The sequence below is a fragment of the Astatotilapia calliptera genome, chromosome 15 (assembly GCF_900246225.1).
Source record: "Astatotilapia calliptera chromosome 15, fAstCal1.2, whole genome shotgun sequence".
In the NCBI taxonomy this organism is placed as follows: Eukaryota; Metazoa; Chordata; class Actinopteri; order Cichliformes; family Cichlidae; genus Astatotilapia; species Astatotilapia calliptera.
This window is the reverse complement of record NC_039316.1, coordinates 28,551,626-28,572,401: the sequence shown is the minus strand read 5'-3', so window position 1 is coordinate 28,572,401 and position 20,776 is coordinate 28,551,626. Positions and strand designations below refer to the sequence as shown.

Sequence of the window (20,776 nt, the reverse complement as noted above, 5' to 3'; positions counted from 1 at the left end):
AAAGACTAGCGGTCCTGTTGCTCTATTTTCACCTGTAAAGCAGGAGTGGCGTAGGCGGAGGTTTACCCTGGTGCAGGTGTGCCGCGGCGGTCAGTGGAAGAATCCGTGAGTTTCTCTGTGAGTTTCCCATTACGTCGTTGCACACTCGGTGCTTGCTTGGAAGTTTAGGGGTTTTTTTCACTGTAAAAAGAAGTTTTCTTCCCACGCACAACGGACACTAATGTTTTTGTCACTTTTTATGGAATCAAACTCAAAGTAAGGTCAGTACTTCCACACTTTAAACGCTGCACGCTCATACTCTCTCCTGCACTCGATATATTATCCATTGTTGATCTGCACACAGCTGTTGTCACGAACGTCGCACTTGCTTACGTCACTGTCATGAGACATTCTCGCAAAAAAAACCCACGGTTTTAGTAACGCAGTAACGCAGCGTTCCTACGGGGGGGACAGCCTGAAACAGAGCGTGTTTAATACCTCTACATGCACTTCAAGATCACAGCAAGAGTGGGCTAGAATATCGTAACAGAGAAAAGAGCTTTCATGCAAGGGATCTAAGTCACGGGTACAACAATGCAAACAACTCAAACTGGAAGTTAAAGTAGGGGCAGCAGCGCCATCGCTGACACCAGGACAATCTGGATGGTGACAGCAGCAGTGGGGAGGGTGGGACAGGAGAGACGATGATGACAAGCTCGCTACTCTGTGGTGAAGCGCATTGCAACGTGGGAGCGCCGAGGCGCCACGTTTTTTGCGCCTCTTCATCCTCGACCCTCAGCTCTGCTGCTGGTTCTGCTGGCGATTCTTGGTGTAGCTTGTGAAGACAAAATTGTAATCGTTGAATTGAGCCAACTGGCGGTCGAGGCGCTTGTAGCCCTCCATTTTTGGGGGAGTAGAAAAGACACTGCGACATTTAGAGCTCTGCAGGAGAAAAAACAAAAACAAACCACTTTACAGGAAGCCGTTTAAAATCCCCCCGGGTAGATTGTGGAACAGTTTACCTCCTCACGTCAGATTCTCCAAAAGCCTAGAAACTTTTAAAACTGCTCTTAAAACTCACCTCTTTTCATTGGCTTTTAGAAAAGTTTAATTTATTTGTTTATTTTTTATTTGATCAGCGAGGTGTTTTACGAAATTGTGTTCTATTGTATTTTTATCTGTATTTACTGTACAGCACTTTGGTCAGCCTTGGTTGTTTTTAAATGTGCTCTATAAATAAACTTGACTAGATGCAAAAATTGGATTTGAAATGCACCTGATTGACAAAGAGTGTAGTCACAAATTTTCCTGGCTTGAACACCTCCACAACCTTCCTGATCAATTCATCGTATGATGTCTGGGAGAGGTTTGTTTCAAAGCTGACGTAGGAGAACTCTGGCTCTGGGGTGATGTGGATGGTCCAGTAGGTTCCCTGTGGGGAAAATGAGCAAAGTCGCATCACTGATTTGCTTGAGCGCGCAACTATGATGAAGAAACAAAATGCCACTCACGTCAGTCTTCATCCCGTTCATCGAGTATCCACAAGGGTTGAACATTGTGGCATCAATCACAGAACCTGGAATCAGGTCACGAATTCCACTCATCTGCGAGAACAGAACGAGACCGTGATTACGAAGGTTAAACTACTACCACATGCTTGTTCTGAGGGGGAAACCGGGGGAAAACTTACACGAGTGACCTCACTTGCGGAAACACCGTCTTTCATGTAGAACTGGTCCATGATGGCTGGATCAAGGTCGCTCATCAGAACTTCCAGCGTCTGATCAGCACACTTGTTCTCCCAGTACTCTGGCATATCCAGAGTAAACAGGTACCTGTGGGAGAGATGCAAGGGGGCATTAAAGATTTTCAAACCTGGACAATGCATGGAGCTGCTACCTATGAGAGGAGGCCTTGAACATCCTTTCAAACTAAAGGCTTTTCACCTCCCTCATGAATTGGCATTACCAACATTCACTGACAAGTGCTGAACTCCAGAAACCACAAATATTTAATTATATTTCATGACTGAAAATCTTGACCATCTTAGCTATTAGCATATTAATCCAATGTGGGATATTTTAATGCTCACCAGCAGTCAGAGTTCAAACGTCCCATACAGTAGGCTGCACCATCTGTAAAAGGAGGGAATGTTATGGTTACCGTTTATAATCAACAAAAACATTAGGCAGCTCTGAAGAGAACCCACAATGATAAAATTAAGCTACACAGAATTACAGTCTGTGATAATACTGAATTTCATTGTCCCCACAGCTATAGTATAAGCAATGCACTCCATAGTCTCAATATTACAAGCAACATTTGTTCTTAAATGATTAAAACAGCTTGGGTAGAGATGATGATCACAGATACATGATTACCTGATCTATAAAAACAAACCTAAGATTTGCATTAATCAAAATCAGGGTGTGTCTTATGATTGGATATTTAAATGTTCGCTAACCCCGCTAGTCAGTGCCAAACAGTTTTATTACTTTATTCATGAGGGTAAATACATGACAGCTATGTTAAGCAGTGCTGCTCTGTAGTTCTTTTGTGCTAAAAAGCTGCATGTTGGTGTTGTCAGAATAAACTATAAAACCAAGTTGTCAATGTTAGCATAGGAGAAGCCTACTGCTAAGATTATGTTTGATCAATGAGGAATGTGCTAATTGCTTAATACAGCTAACACATGAAGTGTTTGTTGGTTAACGTTTCACTTTGATCATTTAAAGTGTGTTTGATTTCAATTTTTTGTGGGGGTAGTGGTTGAGGAGTTCTGTCTTTTAGATTTGTCAACTAGTCCAGCTTTTTGTTTAAACAACTAGCAGATTGTTTGCCAGGAGCAGCCATAAACCGGGAACTGCCCTGGGCATTTTCCAGCTGTAAATTCAGAGCGTCAGGGATTTAACAGACTGTGCTACAAACACCCTTTACTAGGGCTGTGCGATATGACCAAAATCTCATATCCCGATATAAGAATTCTATCGTCCCGATAACAATATAAATCACAAAAATGTAACATTTTCTATAAATTCTGTGAATTTCTGGCAGCTCGACTTGCGGGAAGTGTTTCCAGCTGTGCGGCATGTACCCGGAGTCAAGTGTTTTAACCGATGCATGAAACTATACATTTTTACACATAAGTTGTAACGGCCGACGTTTTCTTTGCGAGTATTTATTACACGGCGTGCTGCGGGGAAAAGCCTGTTCTAACAATTGAGTCTTAGGATTATTTTTTTAGCACCTGGCGGCTCTTTTTTACTTCTCATCTGTAAATAATCTGCTCTTTCACGTGATTCAGTTTATTTTGAAAAGTCTCAACAGGATCTTGAGATTTATTGTGAAAGGTTTATGTGGAACATAAACAAGCGGACACGCGATGGTGTTACCGTCGTTGTTACTAACGACAATGCATAAAAACAGGCGCTTGTCCGTCTGTAGTGTGGTTATATTAAATAATATCAACTTTAGGAAATTAATATAGCCACTACAGTGACCATCAAAACGATGAAAAAAAAAATATTGCCGTAAATAGTTTATTTTGCGACACGACGAAACATAACGTAAAATGAAACGATAGACGTTTTTATATCATCATCATCCGATATATATATCGTTATATCGAACAGCCCTACCCTTTACTTGCGTGTGTAACACACTTCAGAGTTTCATGTATCACGTACTGGGAAAAATCTGGCTGAGGAAGTCCACTTCTTCCTGGAAGTTTCGATGAGGGAACTCTTGATGGGCTGGTTTCATGAAGTTCTTACGGGAGTAGAAGAAATTCTGCAAACGAGACACTAATGAATAAACCTACGCAACTAATCAGCTTCATTGATACAGCTCGTTCAGATTGAGATGAAATAAGCTTTGTCATGCAAATGCTACACCAGTCTAACCTCAATGGTGTCGAAGCCGCAGTACTCCCTGGCGAGTTCCAGCAGAGGCACCAGTGCTTGCAACAAGAGGGTGGTTCCGCATGTCTTCAAAATGAAACGTCTCTTGGAGACAAACATGCTACTCTCACTGTAGAGACAAGAAAGGAGTTAGTCACCAATAACCACAGAGCATCGTTTTCCTCATTATATTCTATGATACATAATGATGATTAAGTAAGCCTGGTATCTTTGTAATATTTACCTAAAATGAGCAAACCAAGCCCCTCAGCTACTCATTCGTAAAATGAAATTTTACTATTGATGCGTGTAATAGAGGTCCGGTATTCGTTTCTATATTTGTTTCACCTTACTACATTGCAGAGCAGTAATGGGGAAGGTAAAACTTCAGTGAAGGCTTTCTCTCCTTTTTAATGGGGAAAGGAAAAAAGGTGGACAGGTGAGCAAAAGGAGGAAGAGAACAAGCCACACCCTAGTTCCCATTCAACTTGTCATACTTGTTTGATTACCCAAGAGGAGTTAAGCTTACTGGCTTCAGTTTTAGCTTCATGTTAGTTTTATCTGACATGCTCATACTTGGCCTACCTTAACACAACTACACATTCATATAAGCACTGCATGTGACATGTAGAGTACATGCCCATACTGACACCTGAGACTGTCATTAATGGAAATTAGGTTAAGGTCTAGTTGGAAAGACTTTCTGCAGGTATCGAGCAGGCACTCACCTGAGTATATAAGCTTCCTGCTTGTCAGTCTTTGTCACACTTATTATCAAACAATGCACATTTTCCAAGAGTTTGTCCCACTCAAACCTGAAAGAAAAAGAACACAAGTTAAATGCACACAAAGACAAAGTTGTTCTCTTTTGAGGTCATTTTAAAGTGGCACCCACTACAGGAAAGAACTATTGATGGTTATGTAACATGGCCAAGTTTGAAATGTTTTCAGGATTTTGAACAGAAATGTCTATGAAGCTTGCTGTAGTCTTTACACTGAAAAAGTAAGTGCATATAACAATTTCAGTGCCAGAGTATGCTCTGGGCATACAATACTGATGATATCAATAGAGGTATTGTTCAGACTGAAATGTGTTTTCCACCATGTGCAGATGGCTGTAGGGTAATGTGGACTTATTCTGCACCTACAGCAGACACACCTTCTAGCAGCTGCCTCGGCCCCCCCCCACCCCGGACACCACCCAGACAGCTGGGTCACATTACAACCTTGGAACAGCAGCCAAACCCATTCACAGTGGGGGCCTGGGCTGCAAGACAAACGTTCCAAGAAATAAAGTGTTCGATGAAAGCATACCAGCAGCTCAATGAATGCTTTATGAAACTGGCTTTTCTAGAGAACCTCTCAAAAAGAAATGCCCCTCAGTAACCAGACTGCAGCAGTATGCGTAAAGGCTGTGGGCAAAAATGCAAGACCCAATTATGTTCCTTTCTACATGGTCAATCTACAAATGAACTAGATGACTGAGGAAACTCACACAAAACACAAATAAACAATGCATCTCTCAGACATTGTTCTAAAGACAACAAAATCAAGAATACAGTTCACACTGCAGCCTTTTGTATTCGGGCCTAATGGCCCAAGAAACTAAACTACAAATATGTTTACTACCTTCCAGTACCACAAACAACACTTCATCTAATCCCTTAACAACATTGTCCTCAGAGAGTGACAGGCTTACGTCATCTATTGTGAACATCACTTCCTCTGAGAGGGTGGGGGCAAAAGAGCTAGGTATGGTATCACGGAGTCAAATGTGCTCCAATATCAAGTTTCAAATAAGGTCAACACATGAACAAGTAAACAGTTTTTTGTTTTTTTTACACTTCCAGCCCAAAACACCACCAATTTAAAAATCTGGTTTTTAGTTTGTGCATAAGAAAATTGTGTAAAAGGATGTGAATGATTTCAAAACTGCACGTCTCAGAAGATAAACAAAGGTCCTGCACCGAGGACCAACATTGGAGCAAGATGATATAAACTCTAAATCATGCTATAAGCTACTCTAAATCTGGCCATGCAGGCGATGTGCCTTTAAGATGGCTTTGTTATACACCAGCTTCTCTTTGGCATTGTCCTTAATGCAAAGACTCAACATCTTTAGTTTGCCATCAAGGCCAAGCCTGATGAGAATGGGTGTATATCATAGTACCATCTAAACTCTGCAAATGATATAATATGATTAAGTAATGTCAACAGTGTATTTGGAAGATGAACAAAGGCATTACAGGTATGTCTGGATACAGTTCAGCTCGATCACTTCCCGCAACATAACAGAGCTGTTGCGACATGCCTACTTCCCAGTTTCATACCAGAGGCCAAGCATTAGCAAGCTGTGTCAGCTCCTGCCTCGGTGAGAAATCGACACCAGAGGTTATTTCTAGCTGTGCAACAAGATCATATTTTCCTCAAAGAAAGCAAAGCGCCAAACCTGTTTTCATGCATCCCAGAGATTACGAACACATGGCTGATCAAGACGGCACATGTTGGAACGTTTGCCACTTATCAGACAGAAAAGTGGTCACTTACTGGATGGCTTGAACACAGGGAACAGTAAATTTCTCAGGTGTTTAGAGGTGAATATGCTATGACTTTATGAACCAGTCTCCCCTACAATGACTGGAAGTGCTTGGTATGCAGTCTGAACCCTGACAAGTGGCAGCAGAGGTAATGTGAGCAAGCTTCACATTTGTGAATCAGATGCCCTTGTGGTCTTATTTGGACATTGGCTAACGTCCATCGAGTCTGATCCACTGACAGTGTCCCTTTGAGCCGTTAATCTGCCCTCTGGCTGTAAATTAATGCCAGCTTTCCTTTACTCCAATGGTTATGCACTTGTCAAACCAGCCCCTGATCTGGTCATTAACCAGAAAAAGTCACCCATCACTGGAGATGATTTGGCTTCCTTGAACCAGTCATGAAATGACACACTGCCAGAGAAAAAAAAAAAAAAAAATTAAAAACAAAACCCTAAGCAAAGGCAGTGGACACCATTAACACTTTCACTTACTCTCACCTTACATTAAAGAATCAGTACCATTCTTACCTCTATAGGTGACATAACCCAGGTGATTTTAAACAATCTATTTGTTTTACAGTGGACAAGTTCCACTAAAGTCTGGGAAGCAAAAAATTATTATGACACACGGTACAAATCTGCCTTTAAGGTTTCTCCTTGTTAAAGGTAGTTTAAAACGTGCATTTCAAACCAGCTAATTTTGCTAGCAAGCAAAAACCGAATTTCTCACAAGAACTGAACCCACATGGATTTTTCAGAATCCATGCCGCCCCGGGTCCTCCCCCCCGTCTTTAAACGTAACCAAGTGCCCCGCGGCACAACGTAACAGGCAAAACCCCTTAAATAGAGGTTGTAACCTCAACTCTTTTCATTGTTGTTTTTCAGTTCGGAGCTTATAGTTGCAATTCTCACACGTCTTGACAAAAGGTATTTAAAAGTCCCTGAAGTCATTGCTGTGATATCATGCTTGGGTTATCAAAGAAATACTCTTCATCTTGGATGAAGACCATCATTAGAATGATGAAGGCTTTGAGCCTAAAAGATGATCCAACCCAACAGCCAGTGTCTACAAGCCAAGTACGGAGCAGTTTCTCCACTGGAGTGCAAAGTCCACCCAGTGTGATGAAACTATCATTGGTTGATCAATCTGCTTTAACTAGCAACAAACTTGCATCAAAAAGAAAGCGATCTGAAGTTGAGGATCGACTTGATGACAAAAGAAGCTTCTCCACAGCAAAGAAGCAACGGCGTTTCTCTAAAGAGAGACCCCGCAGTCACACTGAAATGAGCAAGACACAGAAGAGGGTACCTAACATATGGATCATCGGCTCAAGTTACATAAAGCGAGGAGAATGGGCAGCACGCCACGTGTTTGGAGAAAACTTTGGACTTGATGCCAATGTTCATTGGTTTGGAAAAACAGGGATGCGCTGGGATGGCGTCCTTCTTCGTTTTGATGCAGAGTTGATGTCCAGAAAGAGTCCACCTGATATTTTGGTCATTCATGCAGGCGGGAACGACTTGGGACTCGTATCCGCCCAGGAACTTTCCTCTGCAATGACTAAAGACTTGACTGAACTGCATGCAAGGATCCCCTCCATGACAATCCTATATTCCTGCATCAACAAACGCCAAGTGCGGAGGTACAGAAATCCAAAGTACATGATGGACATGGGCGAAAAAACTGTAAACTCAATCATGAGAAAGGCAGTTCATTCCTTTGGAGGCTTCATCATTGAACATCCCTCCCTGAGATATTATGACGAAACCCTATTCGGACAGGACGGAATTCACTTCAACAAGAAGGGAAATGAAGTGTTTCTGACCAACATCAACCCTCTAACCAATCAGAGCAACTAGGAGCGAGAGCACCGCGTGGCCGAAAACGTGAACACGACTTTACGCAGTTTCTCTCTGGTTAAACAGACAGCGGTAACAGACCTGGGGCCAGCCTTTAGCAACCGCATGGGCAGAGGGAAAGGTTGACGGTTTTCCCCAATCACTTATGAGCCTTAAAAAGTAAAGAATTAAAAAAAATAAAATAAAGGTGGAATTGGAATACTTGAATCTATTTCCGTGCCAGCAAGGCACGCGGTGACAACGGACGACCACATGTCTCACATGCCCCCCTCGTTGTGGAGTGACGCAGGAAAAAATAAAGCATATGTAATTACAAAGCCCAAGCAATTTAGTGCACACGAGCACGAATATATATAGCAATTGGCAAATAACGACAATAAGATCGCCTCATCACTAAATCACAAGCAGTCTGGGAATTCAGCGTCGGAGAATTCAGGAGACGGCTGATAATTTGAATATTTTTTCCTAGGGACTAGCTTAAATGAAGTAGCTCTAAATTGGCTGTCATGGTGGCGTCCAAGCCTCATGCGACAAATCATCTCGCAAAAACAAGCGATGGGAGCTGAATATATTAATTACCGCAAGCTCCCAGGGTGAAGAATGAATGACTCAGCCACTGTTAAAAGGGGGAGGTGTCCATTTTCCAATGGCGACGTTAGCTAGCTCCCCAGCTTAAGGATCCACGGTTAGATTTGGTTCACTTCAATGCTTGCCGTCTATGAAGGGGTGGATTAATAACTATAAGGAATACAGTGTAAACGGAAACGGGACTGTACAATATTCAAGTTGTTATACATCTCAAAAAGTGACCATTGAAGCCGTGCATGTAGCCGGTGTTTCTGTCCATGTACCACTAGGCTGCTGTGGACTGACACTGCCCCGGAGACACTCAAGTAACACGAACCTTGGGATGGTACGGAGGTCTCCGTTTCCTTTGGTCTCATCCTGCCGAGAGAACCACACCTCCAACAGCTTCTCGGTCCCCTCGAAGAAATGTGCACCGTTATCTTCCATCGTGAGACAACAGACACCCAACAACCAAAAATATTACAACGTCGTTTATAACGTTTACAGCTTAATTACTCCTTCCTCGACCTGTTATTATTTCGCGAGGTTCAGTCCTTAAAACAATCCAGGAGTTGATTTGCTTGAGTTACCGTCTTCCCTTTAGCAGAGAATACCGTTAGCGAGCGCTAGCTAATATCGCCGGCCATACTGTGTAAGCGCTGAATGGAGACCGCGCGGAGCTTTTATTTGGCAATAGCCCTACGTAAGCCTCACCTCGAGCCAATCTGAACGCGAAGCCATATCTTGGGATTTGTGATTGGTCAGAAACCTATCAATTATAATAGAAGGCGGGTCTTCCGTCATGAAACTTTTCCGCCTGCATGTAGCTTTCCTCTGGAAATACATACTAATTATATATATATATAAACAGCAACATCAACATTACATGGCATCTGGATTTAAGTTTACGAAGGCCAGTATGACAGTTGACGGCATGTTCGTGTAAAAGTCCTTTTCTGATAAGTTTTCTTCTGTTCACGACGATTACGTAACTTTTTTTCTAACACAAGCCATTGTGTTTACTTATCACATTAATTTTTCGTATGTACGCTCTCTCTTTTTTAAGCTGTATAATTTGTTTTTTTCACTTAATGGTACTATAATACTGATATTAAACTGCGAATATCAGATATAAACCACTTAAATGAGAATATGACCAAGTTGTTAAATTGGATTGAACTAAACTGGACTGCGCAGGTATTCGTTTTAGCAAAAGAGTGTACTTATAGAAGGAAAACAGGTGAAAGAACTCCCAAAGGATATTACATATCTACTGTATGTGTTACAGGACTTGTCTCATCTCATTGTGTTCCGGGCAGTGGGAACTCACACATACAATTGTCACCCAATAGAATGACAGTAATTAAGTATGAATCACATACATATGACATGACGTCACTCATCTACATATACAGGTGTGTGTGCATGTCAAAAACCTATCGATTATTATAGAAGGCAAGGGTCTTCCGTCATGATGTTTTGTTTTTTCATAACCTTTATTTATGGAAGACATTTCATATGTTTACCACTAACTGCACTAAACAATTTTCTTGTTTTTCTTTTTTTGGCTGACTGTAGTTCACAAAAGTAAAAAATGAATCTAAATCTCTAAAGAAAACTGTGTCTTAAAAAGAGATGCAGCGACCTACTTAAACCCTTAGATGCTTATCAGAAAAAACATCAGCTAAAATAACAGTTAAGAAGTTGGAAAACTAATATTATCCCCCGAAAAAACAACCCCAGAAACACCCAGGATGTTTGCACATATCCTTAAGTTACACATAGCACTTGATATCTTTAAACAATTTGTAATAGGTCCCATACCCTTCGGATCACATTGAGTTTGGTGGGAAGTGGTCACTCTAACTATATTAAATGAATACACTGCATATGTACACAGTTGTTCAGCTTTTGCAATACCATTATTATTATGACCATTAAATAATAATAATAATAATAATAATAATAATAATAATAACAATAATAATAATAATAATAATAATAATAATAATAATAATAATAATAATAATAATGATGATGATGATGATGATGATGATCCAGATAACGAGGATCCGTTTAGCTCATTTATTTATTCATCTTACGTGACGTTAAAAAAAGGTAACCTCAAACCACCGACGGCCGCATTTTTGAAGAGCTTTCATGAGTACGCAAAGTGCAACGAACAGCAGCGAGAAACGCGGGTTGTAGTTTGCCATAGCTTGCCTGACAACGCGGCAAACTGCGGCGCCTGCTCATAAGAACTACCATACCCAGCGAGCCACGCGCGCCAATTAGAAACGTCAACGAGCCAGTGAACATTAAGCGGAGCAGACCAAAATCCCAAACAAGGAAATGGTGGGGGAATAAAACGACCAGATTATTTAATTAATGCATGTTATAATTAATATTTTATTTTATTGTAAATTAAGGCGTATTTATGGGTTAAAATGGATTACGACTTCAAAACAAAGCTGGCGGCGGAGAGAGAGAGAGTAGAAGATCTGTTCGAATATGAAGGTTGCAAAGTGGGTCGAGGCACCTACGGGCACGTTTATAAAGCTAAGCGCAAAGACGGGTAAGATAACCGTGAACGTTATTGTGTATGCTGACATAAAACTGACCGCGGGATGCATTTTGTGAACACACGCCTCGGTTATGTGCTGAACGATTTGTTCGATTTGAAGCTCCCCGAAGCGATAGCCCGTGTCTCTGTGTTTTTGTTTTCATGTAACGCACTCACTCACCAACGGTCCCCCCCACCACCTCCGTCCCCAACCTCAGAGCTCCCCCCTTTCCTCCTCCTCCTCCTCCCCAACACCCCCAAACAACAATGTAAAGCCGCGGTGCTGTTTATTTCCTGACAAGTGTCCTGTCGGCGGTCGCAGCAAAGGTAGCTTCTATCGTATTCTATCGTCACTTCGCGCAATAGTGACACCTGAGCGGCTTTTCTTGGCCCCGTTTTCAGCATCGTGGAGTGCCAAACTTTTTTTTCTCCCTCTTTCTGACACACATTGTTTTCTCTCTGCCATTTGCTGCTTACACTCACTGACAAGCATATGACAGCGTGTGACCACGATGTATATATCAGCAACAGAAAGCAGGACAGATATGTTCTCACATTTCTGCTCTGCTGTGCCAACGGTGTCAATGTTCCTTATGCAAACTGGCAAAATCCCAGTCCAAAAAAGTGGCAGAATCTGGCCAGTGCGCTTCGTATTTGAATACTACAAGTTTCATTTGTACGATAGCCAAAAGGTTAATCACTCTGATCTAAAAATTACATTCAAGAAAAGCAGCGTTAACCAAGGGCACAGTGCATTAAGAGCTGATTTTGCTGCCCCGTCTTCCAAATGCTTTGTCATAAAGTTTTCTCGAAATCTGAGATGGAGAAACTAATTTTAAGCATTAGATGAACTTATTATACAGATGGCCCAATTTGACTTCTTCCCATGTATTACTCGTTTTAGAATAGAATAGAGTAGAATGCCTTTATTGTCACCATACAGTTGTACAGTGAGATAAAGAGCATGTATAAAAATGTACAAATATACAATCCGGTGTAAGAAGAAAAAAGTAAATATGTAAATAAATTGTTTTTTCCAGTCATGGCAGATGGCTGTCTCTCCTTGAGCCTGGTTCTGGTTTCTTCCTGTTAAAAGGGAGTTTTTCCCCCCACTTTTTGCTCAAAGGGGGTCATTTGATTTTTGGGTATTTTTTCTATATTACTGTGGGGTCTTTAATCTTACAATATAAAACATCTTGGGGTGACTGATGTTGTGATTTGGCGCTATATACATAAAATGGAATGGAATGGAATTGTCAGTGTTGTTATAGCAAAGCTAAACACTGTTTTATTACCAGTAGGAACAGTATCACTCCAATTAGATCCAACCTAAAAGGAGTGTCACAGGGAACAGCTAGCTTTTCCAGATTTATAATAGCCATTATCAAGTCAATATTCATAACTGGTTAAGAATACACATAAAACAGTTGTTTTTTGTTCATGTTTGTATAGCTATGGTTATAAAATGTCTGCACCTCCATGCACTTGTATTTTAAATATATTTTGTATTTTTCCAAAGAGATTAAAAAACATGAAATAAAGTTAAAGCTTTATTAGCTTTATTTCTTTCAACGTTTTGTCTGTATTGCTGTGATAATGCTAATGTGGCCATAACCTCTATAGACAACTCAAATAATACAATTATTATTAACATTTTAAAATCTTTGTAATAGAATCAAATTAAAATTTACCCAAGCTGTTAAAGAAGGCCTTTTCTTCTTCACGTACTTTGAGAATTGATGTATTAAAAACTTTTACAATCACTCAGTGTCTTTAAAATCTGAAACAGTTTAGGTTTGTAGATCAGTCAGTTAGACTGTTTCTTCCTCACTGTGTTTGTTAATATTGCAATATTGTAACTTTATCAGCAGTGTAGATATGTTGGATTTAAACAAAGTGAGCCTAAAAGCAATGTTAAGCTACTTGACTCTAGTTTAGCCAATAGTTCGATGGAGTAACATAAAGTAGACAATTAACCACTGGTATTGCTTTAGTTAGTGGGCCGAGTTCATGTAAAACTAAGGGGGCATTAGTGCTTTCCAAACTATAAACTCAATAATAAATTCTTTCATCTTTAATAAAATGATCAGTGTTGCTGCTTTGTCAGGTGTAACAATTAAGTTTAACATCCAGACATCCATGAAAACAGAATTTATTACATTTAACGGAGTTAGAAGTTAGCAGGAAGTTAGCTTGCTAGTTTCCACGTAAACATGATATAGCATGTTCTGAATGAGAGATTTCTGAAAAAAATAAAACTTACAGCTCTGCCATCACTTCCAACATAAATGAAGACAAAACTAAACAGCAGTGACTTTTGTAGGGTTAGTGAAGTTGGGCTAGCTGGTAATGATGTGCTACGCAATTGCTAGCAACACAGCTATGTTAGCATTATGTAAATACAGTGAAGCTGGAGGATGGATGCTAACTTTTTTCCACCTAATAGCATCCTGCCAAACAATCGCATGGCAGGATGCTATAAACAGACCAAACTTCAGTCAGGAGAACAACTGCGATAATCCAGCCACAATATGAGGTTAGTCATTAATATACTGCAACAACATGGGAATAGAGCAGCTGCGAGAGAATTCCGCACTAATGAATCAATGGTACGGAAGTGGAGGAAGCAAGAAGAATGAGTTGAGTAAAATTTGACGGTTTAGTTTTGCTTAATGCGCCTTATAATCCGGTGCGCCTTATGTATGAAAACAGACACGTTCATCGACAGTGTGCTTTATAATCCAGTCCGCCATAAGGTCTGAAAAATAAATGTATCCAGGCCCAAGACGGGAACTTAAAATACTGAATGTGGTCGTTGTTTCTGTTCTTGACAGAGCTGTCGTCATTCAGAAATTTGACAGACAGTTGGATTTGACCCTCAGAGGATGAAAGGCCCTGAGAATAAAGAGCGTTATAAATTCCCAGAAATGTGAACCTGTTAATGCTTAGCAAAGCCTCCTTTTCCCAGTACCCAAAATGTTACTCATGACTTACCCCAGTTTTGCAGCAGAATTTAAAGTAATGGATAATTTTCATTGTTTGCTGCTTTCTCAACTTAAGAAAGCTTAAGGAGCCTAAGGGGCCTTGTTGTCATGTGAAAATGCTGTGTCTTGGAAGTATAAAGATCCAGTTTTGCTTTTTTTACAAGTGGAACACGTCCCACCAACAGCTCAGTGTGTCTTAATAACTACATTATAGATAGTTATATCAGTGATGGATGCATGTTTTTACAGTGCCATAAAGTTAGTCCTGGAAGGAATTCATGGTGCATGTATGGGTCAGGAAGTCATTGAAATTTCTTTTAACCGTGACTGTTGGATAAAGAGCATAAAAAGCAATGTTTTGTTCATTTCTTTATAGCTATTTTTAGTGCTTTATCTGTCTTGCTTCTGGTCAGCTCCTGTGAGTTGTACCAGTGGGTTCATTACAAGTATCCTGTATGACTTTTGAGAACAGACCACTAGTTGGTACAATCTGTTGTGGGTGTACTGTGACAATGTTCTATGAAATCACAGCAGTTCAGGTCCAAAGAAACCTTTGTTCAGACATTACCAGTGCTGATTTTCTCTGACTTGTGTATGTGTGTATTTTAAGGGTGTTATTATCTGCTAAGAGCCAGTCACCAGGGCACCAGACCGCAGCTCCAAATTTTGAGGAAGACGTGAACCGTAGAGACATTATGGCAGAGGCAGACGGAGCTGGCTCACGCACACCATCACAAGATCTGTGCGCTGGCCTGAAGGGGCCTGAGCAGATAAGCCAACACTCGCCCTGTGGGTGTTGTGGGGCAATGTATCGCCGATTTGAAAAGGATTGATAGTCAGTGGTGTGTCTCCTCAGAGTGCTCTGGGCCTGCTTCATAGAAACCAAAAGAACAATCACTTCAGGGATTGTTATGAATATAATAAAATATTACAGTTTGCATATTCTCAAAAAAGTCATTAAAAATAGAATGTAGTGATTTTTCAGATCACATTGAATTCAGAATCCAGCATAGAATTATGATATTTACACGGAGACATTTTGCTCTTTCATGAAGAAAATGTTCATTTTTAATTTGATGGATGTGTCTCACAAAATTACTGTATGGGCCAAGGAGCTCCAGAGATCACTGTCTGTGAACATAGTCCGCCGTGCAATCTAGACATACAGGTTAAAGGTCTGTCATACAAAAATGTATCCATATGTGAACATGGTGCAGAAATGCAAATAATAGTGAGTGTAAAACTGTGACTCTTTCTTTGACTGTCTACGGTAGATCTGACAGTGCCTGTTTGGGCTGTGAATAACTGATATTTATTGAAGTTACTGCTGATGTGCCACATGGCTTAAACCCTCCTGCTTTGGAGATGATGCATATACTGTATGGATATATGCGCATATATTTAAGACACTCAGAAAAAAGACAATGACCAACTTGGAGAAACAACCACAACACCGACCAGTTACCATGGATAACACTGAGTAGGGTGTCTCATTAGTAACGTCTAGCAGGCAGATCATGAGGGACACACCCAAGTTTTGTTTTGTTTTTTTAAACTCTCGATCAAACGTTTTTTAGAATTAAATTTTTTTGTCAAATTGCCAAATACACTCGATAGTTACAGTTACTTTTGCTTATCAAGTCAACACAAATGTTTCAGTTAGGACAGAAAAAAGCATGTGGAATAATTTAGCTAACAGGGGTGGGGTTACAAAAAACTATACAGCATAGTATTGCAATATTTTGTATGGCAATAATCTATTAAATAGGGATGCCAAATATCAGTGTTATGAATGAATTAAAATACTCGGGGAGTACTTCAAAGAAGAGGTTTCATCTCACGCACAACCATCCAATTTAATGTAAGTTTGTTTGACTAACGTTACGTTACATTAAATTGGCTCTACTGAAAAACCATCAGACACTGGACAGAGTTATTCAGAGCAAGCCAATGGCTCAGTCACACACATGCTAGAACAAAAATGGTGGCTTTTTTCACAATGTGATAACGCACTTGTCATTGTTGAAAGATACAACAAAATTTCATTTGGTGACCAGCAACCAATGGTAATGGTTTTCCAAAGCTTGAGTTTGTTGCACCTTTACCGCCACTTTTGAATAGATTGTGACATTGACAGTTTTTTGAAGTCATAATTTGCACTTTAAATGTCGATAATGTTATTAATAAGGTTACAAATAACAATAGTCTTGTATTGTGAGTGAAGTGTTGTAATAATATTGTATTTTGGGATATCTGGTAATTCTCACCTCTATTAGCAAACATTCATAATTAGTACTGCAAGCATGGAGGGCACTATGGGCACTACATAGACTACAGAAGACGCACACAGTAGAAATAAACACTATATATGTTAATAGTGTAATGTGTTTAAGTGGGGCTTCCTTAATCTATAAAACAGTGAACCTGTTTCATAATCACTTTCATCTTCTGACATAAAATTGAAATTTCAAGCATATAGATTTGGGTTTACAGTGTTTGGATCCATCTTTATATGTCAAGCTCTGTAAGTTTGTCCTGGTTTGCATTACGGAGTGGATAAACTGTTTTATTGAGTAAATTGATTATATTAATGTGCAATTTTTTTTATAGACTAAAGGATTAAATGTTTGAGCTGTTTTGAGCATCTGTGCAGCTTAATTAGTATTAGAGATGTGTGCCTGAGAGCTCCAGTTAATCCGTGACCATCTCCAATGCAAATTAGGCTGAAAAGTGTTTGATATTACCACCATGAGGACCTCTTTGATCTGTGCAGGCTGCTCACTGAATGAAGGCTGCTCACTGAATGAAGTTGTTATTGGACACTGTCCACTGAGTGTGTTTACATTTTAATCATGCCTCTTTGCTTATTGTAAACAGACTTATGAATCCTTTTAGCCCTTATTTTCTTCACTGCTCTGTGTTCAGGCTGGGCTTCCTTAACCGGAACTCTGCTTATCTCAAATAATCAATATTGGTCTGCTGAAAGTGCTCGGCCCTGCGGGCTCACATTTCACTTATTAACTGATTTTCATGCTCAAATTTGATGCACAACGGCAAATGACTACCTTGCAAAAAGAGGAAAATTGCCAACTGAGAGCTTTGGAAGTGTCAGTGTGTAGTTTGAGTTTTCGTCCCTGCATCAAGGGGAATTTCACTGGGGGCACTTATCCAGACCTAGGGAGCACTCCTGCAGGGAACTAATGGATCTTTGCTGCCAAAAGCTATCACTAATAACATGGATTCCTCTATGGCAGTTGTGGAACTTGAACCACAGGATGTTTTTTATGCCCTCTGCTGTCCTCATCCTCCTTGCAAAACACCTCCTTTACTAATCAAACCCTCAAAAAGCCTTTTTGTTGGCCATCTTCTAATATTCTTCATTTTCTCTTTTTCTCACCACAGGAAAGATGAGAAGGAGTATGCACTGAAACAAATAGAAGGCACTGGAATATCAATGTCTGCCTGCAGGGAAATTGCTGTAAGTTACCGTTTTCATTACTAAGGCCTTACATGACCATGTTGTTCTCAGGCTCTTCAACCTCTTAACACCCACTAAGTCATTGCTTAGTATAAATGTTATGTCAAGGATATTTTTGTTTTAGCTACTTGCTAAATAGGCTAATTTTCAGAAACTAGAAGATGTTACATTTCGCATGGAGTTCAATACATTCATTTTGGCAACACGATTGTTATGCCAAGACTGTGTCCGTTTGGTCTACCTTACAATATAAAATGCCTTGAGGCGACTGTTGTTGTGATTTGGCGCTATATAAATAAAATTGAATTGGTTAATCCAAACAGACGTCCATTTTTATCATAGACGAAACTTGTGAAAAACCCTAACCCTAAATGGGTTGCCAGCGACCTGGTAGATGTCGAGATGACTTCATTTGCTGCAGAGATAAACATCAGCAAATATCACAAAACCCTGTGAAGACTTACCCAATATTTTCAAGCAGACTCTTTAGTCTGGATGTTTCTTTTAGCATTATATATAGAATAGTATCAGAGTTTGTCCAAGATGAGGATTTTAAGTGATTGCTTTGAAGTTCCTAAAGGGAGAACAGACAGTAAGAACTGGTAACCATTTTGGTCAGAAGATAGAGAGATACATGCTCCTTTGTAGTTTTGATTCTAGTTCCCTACAAACAACAGGTACAGTCTGCTACTAAAACACAGAGTAAAGTTAGTAAAGGGTCAACCCGCGGCTGCTAAAATTAAAATGAATGTAGCGTTGTTTTGCTTCATGTCTGTTGAATGAAACTTGGCAGAGATGCAGCTCAGTATATTCAGAACAGATTCATTATAATCAGAATCGCTGACAGATTTAGTAAATTTTAAAAAGGTCAAAGAAATAAAGTAAAATAAAGTATTTTATCTGAAAAGTCTCCTGAGTTTTTCTAATCCATACAGCCCAAAGATGGTCATATTGATCATTTCGTTTTGAAGCTGTTAATGAACTGGGGCATGTTTTTCAAGTAGAAAGGAAACGTAATAGAATATAGTTCAAGTGGGTAAGTGATGACATTGATGCTAGCACTGGCACTGTTTCCACAAATGTACTGCTTGCACACATAAAACCATGAGAAGCATTTTCTCTTCTCATAAAGAATGTTTTTAACACTTCATTAGATCTATTTAACAGTGGTTTTCACCCTTTTACTTGTGAAGTAAACTTAAAATGGCAAAGTTTCAGTAGATAAAGTATCGTATTATATTTAATGGGTCAGACTGATGCTGTAACTACCTGTGGTTTGTACACCTTAATATATCTTGTACAATTTAAAAAGGTGCAGAATTGATTAATTTAAGTTTTTATCGACTTGATTTTCTACAGCTTACTCAAGGATTTTTATTCTTATCTTATTTTCTCCTCACTGCCATGCCACTGATAAAGAGGCCATGTGCAGAATAATATTTTACTGAATATAATAAATGCTTTTTTATCCCCCAGCAGTAAAAGGTTGATGGGTTATTGTGGTCACCCTGCGGCAGTTTGTGAATGTGATAACTCAAGATTGAAGCAACATAGACGTTTCAAATTTATACCATAGGTGTATCTACTCTCCACCACATGATCACCACGATCATGATCAAGGCTGCAATAGAAAAACATCAGTGTTGCCTGTAAGAAGTAAAAAGAAAACAACTTGTACCTTCTTATCAAAAATTTTCTAACTCATTGTCAGATTCTCTTCCCCCCATTATGTGAGCAATATGGGCGTGCCACTCTCTCAGTCTTAAAAAGAAGCTGCAGTGTACATTTACTGAATGACAAAACAATGTCACTTGGATAGTTTACAATATTTCTGCATAAAGCTTCACACAATAGACGTGTTTATTTATTTTTATAATCACTTTGTAAGATTCGGTAGCCAGCTGTCACGTTTGACTCTGTCAGGTGAGTAGAGGGGACGTCGTGTTGGTTGAGTGCATGTCAGTATGTCACTTAGCAAGTCCTGCCGATAGACACAGAATGTGGCCAGACAGGCTGGTGAGCTGTTATGTAAAGGTCTCTGGTTTCATGTATAACATGGTCAGCTGGAGGCGAGCTGAGCACTGTATATTGTAAACACAGTAAATGACTCTGCACCTGCATATCCATCAGTAATGACCAAACTCAGTGTAGTTTCCATGCCCCTTTGCCACCCAGTAACATTTAAACTCACTCAACAACGTGTTGCATGTTCTCAGTTCCTCTTTTTGCCTGTGATGTTCTGGGTAGTGTGTACATTTTTTACAAAGAAAACTGATATAACACTACACTAAATGAAAGTGAGATTTCTACTAAGACATGTCGACTGTACATAAAAGCTCAAAAAGTCCACTTGATTTAAATAACGTGCAGTATTATTACACTGAGCTTTTATTTAAAAAAAAAAAAAAAAAGCTTGGACACGCAGCAAAGGGCTGCGGGGTGGATTCGAACCCAGGACAGCAGCTTTCAGCCGTATAGTATGTGGTTTTCACTCTTTGGCGTGGGGATTTTGTAGACCTTGGTTCCACTGCATTTTACTCATCTGTCAACATAGAACAGGTTTTACTGTATATCTACTGGATATACAGTCTTCTGAAAAAATAGAGTGAGATTATTTTAAAAATGAATGGTTCTTTTTCCCAGATGCGTGTCACGGGTTCCCGGGGCAAGCCGTGTGAATTTAACAAAGGACCCAAGATGCGGATATGCAGTGAAGTGAGAGGGCTTTATTGACACAGAACCCGAGTGATAACAAACAAAAGGAGAGTGTGGCGAAAAACCGAACTTAGACATAAACTACACTGGGAAAACTAAAACCTAAACAACAAACCTGAACACGAGAGAAAGCAACTTGCAGGGAGAATTCACAATAAACAAGAACACAGAATATTATAAAGAAACGCAAAACAT

General features: G+C 39.8%; 2 protein-coding genes across 3 annotated transcripts in view; one reads left to right on the top strand and one right to left on the bottom strand.

Moving 5' to 3' along the window:
* Positions 1-448: 448 nt before the first annotated feature.
* amd1 (adenosylmethionine decarboxylase 1) lies at positions 449-9,512 on the bottom strand. Its single transcript, XM_026142633.1, has 9 exons — positions 9,179-9,512; positions 4,607-4,693; positions 3,882-4,008; positions 3,666-3,768; positions 2,072-2,114; positions 1,670-1,814; positions 1,491-1,583; positions 1,256-1,411; positions 449-921 (listed from the first exon to the last, which is right to left on the bottom strand). Exons 1-9 carry the CDS (start codon positions 9,286-9,288, stop codon positions 775-777), a joined length of 1,011 nt encoding a protein of 336 aa, XP_025998418.1. The 5' UTR covers positions 9,289-9,512; the 3' UTR covers positions 449-774.
* A 1,451-nt stretch (positions 9,513-10,963) lies between these two features.
* cdk19 (cyclin dependent kinase 19) overlaps positions 10,964-20,776 on the top strand; it is a 73,035-nt gene continuing 63,222 nt past the window's right edge. Inside the window, exons 1-2 of one of the 2 annotated variants that reach the window (XM_026194207.1) lie at positions 10,964-11,416; positions 17,791-17,866. In XM_026194207.1, the coding sequence (XP_026049992.1) occupies positions 11,289-11,416; positions 17,791-17,866 (204 nt within the window). In that variant the 5' untranslated portion in view covers positions 10,964-11,288. Of the gene's footprint in view, positions 11,417-11,667; positions 11,732-17,790; positions 17,867-20,776 lie in introns of those variants that run through there. The other variant, XM_026194206.1, reaches the window with a different exon arrangement.

Bases quoted from the DNA above. Each gene is read 5' to 3' on its own strand.
- amd1 (XM_026142633.1), bottom strand. From the start codon at position 9,288: ATGGAAGATAACGGTGCACATTTCTTCGAGGGGACCGAGAAGCTGTTG. The intron at 1,815-2,071 runs GTGAGCATTAAA...TCTCTCCCACAG, and splicing joins CGTTTGAACTCTGACTGCTG to GTACCTGTTTACTCTGGATA. The intron at 1,584-1,669 runs GTAAGTTTTCCC...CTGTTCTCGCAG, and splicing joins CCGCAAGTGAGGTCACTCGT to ATGAGTGGAATTCGTGACCT.